Source organism: Lepidochelys kempii, chromosome 3 (genome assembly GCF_965140285.1).
Source record: "Lepidochelys kempii isolate rLepKem1 chromosome 3, rLepKem1.hap1, whole genome shotgun sequence".
NCBI lineage: Eukaryota > Metazoa > Chordata > Testudines > Cheloniidae > Lepidochelys > Lepidochelys kempii.
Genome location: NC_136382.1, coordinates 204,317,783 through 204,324,689, shown reverse-complemented (window position 1 = coordinate 204,324,689; position 6,907 = coordinate 204,317,783). Strand labels below are relative to the sequence as shown.

Here is a 6,907-nt window from a genome sequence, read left to right as displayed (position 1 = left end):
AGAGTTGTTTCTCTCTGCGGGGGGGGGGGAAAGGGAACATCACGTGACAGGCAGCTCACTAGGCCTTGGCCGAATAGACCGCCTTTGACCAGTGACAGAGGGCGGGGAGTCCCTGACTGTAACCATGGCAACGTGGTGGGGCGGGGCATCGACCCTATGATTGGTGTTACTCCCGGAAGCGGAAATAACGCAAGGTTGGCGCCAAAGTAGAATGGCGAAGGCGTATCAATGGGTCTGGCCTGGCCCAGCGGGCGCTACGGTGAGCTCTGGGCCGCTACATGTCCTTCGCCTGACGCGGGGGCGCTGTGGACGGGGCTCCGCGTGGGACACGCGCGTTACTCCGCCAGCAGCGCCTGCCGGCCTGTGGCACCCGCCGCGGCGCCCCCATCGCGTTGGGGCTGGGAGCAGCCCGCCCGCGCCAGGCCTCTGCTTGGTGCCCGCTTGGCGGCTAGCGCCCGGCCGGAATGCTGGGATCTTACTGATCAGATCTGGCGCGGCTCTGTCCTTTGGGGGGTTGGTTCGGAGCCTTGGGGCCGCACGCGGGCTCCTTTCTTCCTGGGCAAAGATGGGGGCTAGCCTCGGGTGCTAACAGGCCTGGCCTGCACCTAAATCTAGCTACCTTGCTGGGAGCCGTGAAAAAGCCTGTGCCCTGAGCACTGTGATCAGTCCCACCTCACCCCCTTGTGTGGACACAGCTGGGGCGGATGATTCTTCCCTTCACCCAGCAACTGCCAGAGAGGTGAGTTATCTTTATTGCCGGAAGAAAACTGTTCCATCCATCTAGGAAGCACCTGTGTTACCGTGGTTCAGCTGGCCTTACCCTTACACTGATAAACCCGGAAACTCTCACCTGATCATTATCCTCCAGGCTAAACTGAGAGTTGGCCATGCTGCAGATGGGAGGCAACAAGGGGTCGTGGTTTGTGCAATTAAATAGACTTATTTTATTTGCAGGTGTAACAAAGCATCTGGGTAAATATTCTTGGGGATTAAAGGAGAAGTAGTGACGAGGCATCTACAAGTAATGGCCATGTGATAAGAAAACCGGTTAGTAAATGTTCCTGTATGACAACTTTCCTGTCCATGGTAAATGAACACTTCTTTCCTTATCTCAATTCTCATTTTAAGAGCATCTGGTCACAGGATTTAGGAACGTGAATTTATCTGTCCATGTGGTTTACCAGAACAAAGATGCCTGGCCTTTGTCTTCTGTTTAGGTTAGGATAACAGGATCTTCTGACTTTAGATCAGTGTTTCTTAAAGTGTAGGATGGGTCACAACAGATTTGTTCGGAATGGAAGCGAGCAGACCGGTTTCTAAATTGTTTTCCAGAGTTCCAGTTTTCATTTAAAAAAAAAAAGCCACTTTCTAGCTGTTGTGGTCACAAAGAAAACTTTCAAAACATGAAGCAAATGTAATTATCTGATACATCTGCCTGAGTTTGCAGAGAGCCTGAAAAAAGCACTGAGGGGTGAATTGTCCCATGCATTTCAATGGGTGCTACCTTAGATGTCAATGTTGTTATCTATTTACTGCTCATCAAAGCATATAAGAATGGAGAAAAAATATTTTATTAGGAAAATATATAGCCGTGTTTCCCTGTGTCTGCATGGTGGGGCTGGGTGTGTGTGCACAGGACTAGCTGGAAGGGTACTGAAGATGTATCAATTAAGATGTGTAGACTTTTAGCAGCACATAACAGGAACAGTTAATTTCATTTTTCTGAAGTGGGGCTCAGCTTTCAAAAGTTTGAGAAACGCTGCCTTAGTTTCAGCTCTTTGTCCCCCAAACCTATCTGCATAAGAGAGAGGCACTTACATGATCCATATCTTCATGGTATCTGAGAACCTAGATAAATTCCAACTCTAGTTGAAATCACTAAAGAGTATAAATGAGAAAAAATATATTCTGCAATAGCAATCTTTATTTGTCATGAGGAGGCTGGGCAGCCAGCCAATGTTTTATAGAATTTGATGGAGTTAACCTCACACCCAATGTGAGTATGTAGCCAATCGTACTTCCATCACTTGTTGTTTTGAGAAGGGAGGATCCTGAACTCATTCCACATATGGCTGGTCCTCTCTCTTTTTTTAAAAAATAAATGACAATATACTAATAACTCTTGGTTAAATTGTTCTAATCATCATAAATTATTACTATAAATCTTCCTTGACAGTTTTATCCTATCAGTTTAATCCAATTTCCAGATTCAGTCACATGGTAACATGAGTAACGAATTAAGAGGTAAAGGGTCTGGACGAGGAAGAGGTGGCTTTCAAGGCTGGAGAGGAAGATGGCGAGGAAGAGGAGATGGAGGAAGAGACTGGAAAAGAAACACTGGAAAGTCTGAGTCTGGTAAATTGGTTCTACATAACAGATTATCATTAATCTCTGATGCTAGAATCCAATCATAGAGCATTTTAAAGCAGCAGTGCATGTTTACCTGCTCTTGTGTGCAATAGCTTTGCTTACCAGTGCTCTAAACCGCAACTGATGAAGTTTGAGATGCTACTGTACTTACACTGCTTTAACCAATCTTATTTTCATACTTTTCAGCACAACCCCGATTAATTCAGTCCACACTGGACCAGATTACTCCGTATAAAGGCTGGAAGCTTTATTTCTCTGAAGGTATATTAAATAATTTAGAATAAATATTTTACCTCCCATTTCCTCCTAGATTTGTGTATTATAGGAGGGAAAATAGATTAGAGGGTTGAAGAAATGAGTGACATTACAGTTCATTCTTAGACCCTTTTTAATACTTTTTTTTTTTAAGGTGCAGTAAAGGAAGATGGTTTCAGAGTAACAGCCGTGTTAGTCTGTATTCGCAAAAAGAAAAGGAGTACTTGTGGCACCTTAGAGACTAACCAATTTATTAGAGCATAAGCTTTTGTGAGCTACAGCTCACTTCCTCAGATGCATATCGTGGAAACTGCAGCAGGCTTTATATATACACAGAGAATATGAAACAATACCTCCTCCCACCCCACTGTCCTGCTGGTAATAGCTTATCTAAAGTGATCATCAGGTGGGCCATTTCCAGCACAAATCCAGGTTTTCTCACCCTCCACCCCCCCCCACAAATTCACTCTCCTGCTGGTGATAGCCCATCCAAAGTGACAACTCTTTACACAATGTGCATGACAATCAAGTTGGGCTATTTCCTGCACAAATCCAGGTTTTCTCACATCCCTCCCACCCCCATACACACACAAACTCACTCTCCTGCTGGTAATAGCTCATCCAAACTGACCACTCTTCAAGTTAAAATCCAAGTTAAACCAGAACATCTGGGGGGGGAGGAGGGTAGGAAAAAACAAGAGGAAACAGGCTACCTTGCATAATGACTTAGCCACTCCAAGTCTCTATTTAAGCCTAAATTAATAGTATCCAATTTGCAAATGAATTCCAATTCAGCAGTTTCTCGCTGGAGTCTGGATTTGAAGTTTTTTTGTTTTAAGATAGCGACCTTCATGTCTGTGATTGCGTGACCAGAGAGATTGAAGTGTTCTCCAACTGGTTTATGAATGTTATAATTCTTGACATCTGATTTGTGTCCATTTATTCTTTTACGTAGAGACTGTCCAGTTTGACCAATGTACATGGCAGAGGGGCATTGCTGGCACATGATGGCATATATCACATTGGTGGATGTGCAGGTGAACGAGCCTCTGATAGTGTGGCTGATGTTATTAGGCCCTGTGATGGTGTCCCCTGAATAGATATGTGGGCACAATTGGCAACGGGCTTTGTTGCAAGGATAAGTTCCTGGGTTAGTGGTTCTGTTGTGTGGTATGTGGTTGTTGGTGAGTATTTGTTTCAGGTTGCGGGGCTGTCTGTAGGCAAGGACTGGCCTGTCTCCCAAGATTTGTGAGAGTGTTGGGTCATCCTTCAGGATAGGTTGTAGATCCTTAATAATGCGTTGGAGGGGTTTTAGTTGGGGGCTGAAGGTGACGGCTAGTGGCGTTCTGTTATTTTCTTTGTTAGGCCTGTCCTGTAGTAGGTGACTTCTGGGAACTCTTCTGGCTCTATCAATCTGTTTCTTTACTTCCGCAGGTGGGTATTGTAGTTGTAAGAAAGCTTGACAGAGATCTTGTAGGTGTTTGTCTCTGTCTGAGGGGTTGGAGCAAATGCGGTTGTATTGCAGAGCTTGGCTGTAGACGATGGATCGTGTGGTGTGGTCAGGGTGAAAGCTGGAGGCATGCAGGTAGGAATAGAGGTCAGTAGGTTTCCGGTATAGGGTGGTGTTTATGTGACCATTGTTTATTAGCACTGTAGTGTCCAGGAAGTGGATCTCTTGTGTGGACTGGACCAGGCTGAGGTTGATGGTGGGATGGAAATTGTTGAAATCGTGGTGGAATTCCTCAAGGGCTTCTTTTCCATGGGTCCAGATGATGAAGATGTCATCAATATAGCGCAAGTAGAGTAGGGGCTTTAGGGGACGAGAGCTGAGGAAGCGTTGTTCTAAATCAGCCATAAAAATGTTGGCATACTGTGGGGCCATGCGGGTACCCATAGCAGTGCCGCTGATCTGAAGGTATACATTGTCCCCAAATGTGAAGTAGTTATGGGTAAGGACAAAGTCACAAAGTTCAGCCACCAGGTTAGCCGTGACATTATCGGGGATAGTGTTCTTGACGGCTTGTAGTCCATCTTTGTGTGGAATGTTGGTGTAGAGGGCTTCTACATCCATAGTGGCCAGGATGGTGTTATCAGGAAGATCACCGATGGATTGAAGTTTCCTCAGGAAGTCAGTGGTGTCTCGAAGGTAGCTGGGAGTGCTGGTAGCGTAGGGCCTGAGGAGGGAGTCTACATAGCCAGACAATCCTGCTGTCAGGGTGCCAATGCCTGAGATGATGGGGCGCCCAGGATTTCCAGGTTTATGGATCTTGGGTAGTAGATAGAATATCCCAGGTCGGGGTTCCAGGGGTGTGTCTGTGCGGATTTGATCTTGTGCTTTTTCAGGAAGTTTCTTGAGCAAATGCTGTAGTTGCTTTTGGTAACTCTCAGTGGGATCAGAGGGTAATGGCTTATAGAAACTCGTGTTGGAGAGCTGCCGAGCAGCCTCTTGTTCATATTCCAACCTATTCATGATGACAACAGCACCTCCTTTGTCAGCCTTTTTGATTATGATGTCAGAGTTGTTTCTGAGGCTGTGGATGGCATTGCGTTCCGCATGGCTGAGGTTATGGGGCAAGTGATGCTGCTTTTCCACAATTTCAGCCCGTGCACGTCGGCGGAAGCACTCTATGTAGAAGTCCAGTCTGCTGTTTCGACCTTCAGGAGGAGTCCACCTAGAATCCCTCTTTCTGTAGTGTTGGTAGGGAGACCTCTGTGGATTAGTATGCTGTTCAGAGGTATTTTGGAAATATTCCTTGAGTCGGAGACGTCGAAAATAGGATTCTAGGTCACCACAGAACTGTATCATGTTCGTGGGGGTGGAGGGGCAGAAGGAGAGGCCCCGAGATAGAACAGCTGCTTCTGCTGGGCTGAGAGTATAGTTGGATAGGTTAACAATATTGCTAGGTGGGTTGAGGGAACCATTGCTGTGGCCCCTTGTAGCATGTAGTAGTTTAGAAAGTTTAGTGTCCTTTTTCTTTTGTAGAGAAGCAAAGTGTGCGTTGTAAATGGCTTGTCTAGTTTTAGTAAAATCCAGCCACGAGGAAGCTTGTGTGGAAGGTTGGTTTTTTATGAGAGTATCCATTTTTGAGAGCTCATTCTTAATCTTTCCCTGTTTGCTGTAGAGGATGTTGATCAGGTGATTCCGCAGTTTCTTTGAGAGCGTGTGGCACAAGCTGTCAGCATAGTCTGTGTGGTATGTAGATTGTAATGGATTTTTTACCTTCAGTCCTTTTGGTACGATGTCCATCTGTTTGCATTTGGAAAGGAAGATGATGTCTGTCTGTATCTGTACAAGTTTTTTCATGCAGTTGATAGATTTCCACTCCATACGGCTAAATGCAGTGCCTTGCATAATGACAGGTTTCAGAGTAACAGCCGTGTTAGTCTGTATTCGCAAAAAGAAAAGGAGTACTTGTGGCACCTTAGAGACTAACCAATTAATTTAAAAATGTAAATAATTTGGTCCCCTAAACATGGAGGGAGACATGAGCAAATCCTCCTTTTTTCTGCCCTTTTTTTGCAATCTTAGCCTTTGCCTATCTGAAGTTCTAATTAATCTTAAGTAGCTTTGTGATTTCCATCTAAGCCAGTGATTCTGGGTCTTGGTTGCACTCCACGATACTTTGAGTTGGCTGCTGTGACAACAGCTTTGAAATACCACGATAGCTAATGGAGAAGATCCAGGAGTGTATACGGATTCTGAAAGATTTGCATACTCTCATGCAAGAACTCTATCTCCAAATTAGATGGACTGTTGGCCAGTATTGCCAGGGGATAAGTGTTATCTACTGCTCATATTCCCCCTATCCAAACAAATGCAAATGAACAACTTGCAATCTCTGTGTGAGCCAAGGCTTGGAAATGAGTGCTGTACAACGTAAAATGCGCTCCATCTTCATCCAACCTATGTTAAACCAAAGCCAAAATATTGAACAAATTCTGATGTTCAACAATCTGATTGCAGTTCACAAATCATAGTAAATCTGCAGTCTGCTGGAGATGCAATTACTTACTGTAATGCCTCACCATCAGCGTTCTGTTGGTCCTGCTTCATGATAGTCCCCCACATGGACAACCATCTGCACCCCACAACTGAGAAGCATTAAAATACCCCTTCCATTAAATTTTACTTCCTTTGCTTTGAGGATTGATCCCACATCATCCTAGCTCATAGTTCTTAACTTAGAAGAACAGGAGTATTACTGAGACATTCCCCAATCTTGGCGCACAAACATAATGGGGAAAATATCACCCTTTCTAGGAAAGGCAACCTGAACCTATT

At 45.0% G+C, this 6,907-nt stretch overlaps 1 protein-coding gene across 3 annotated transcripts in view; it reads left to right on the top strand.

Annotated features, from left to right (window-relative positions):
- Positions 1–124: 124 nt before the first annotated feature.
- Positions 125–6,907, top strand: part of MCM8 (minichromosome maintenance 8 homologous recombination repair factor) — a 35,226-nt gene continuing 28,443 nt past the window's right edge. The window contains exons 1-4 of one of the 3 annotated variants that reach the window (XM_073339677.2): positions 125–259; positions 955–1,047; positions 2,208–2,355; positions 2,557–2,631. In XM_073339677.2, coding sequence (XP_073195778.1) covers positions 2,226–2,355; positions 2,557–2,631 — 205 coding nt within the window. In that variant the 5' untranslated portion in view covers positions 125–259; positions 955–1,047; positions 2,208–2,225. Of the gene's footprint in view, positions 260–280; positions 740–954; positions 1,087–2,207; positions 2,356–2,556; positions 2,632–6,907 lie in introns of those variants that run through there. The other 2 variants (XM_073339675.2, XM_073339676.2) reach the window with 2 other exon arrangements.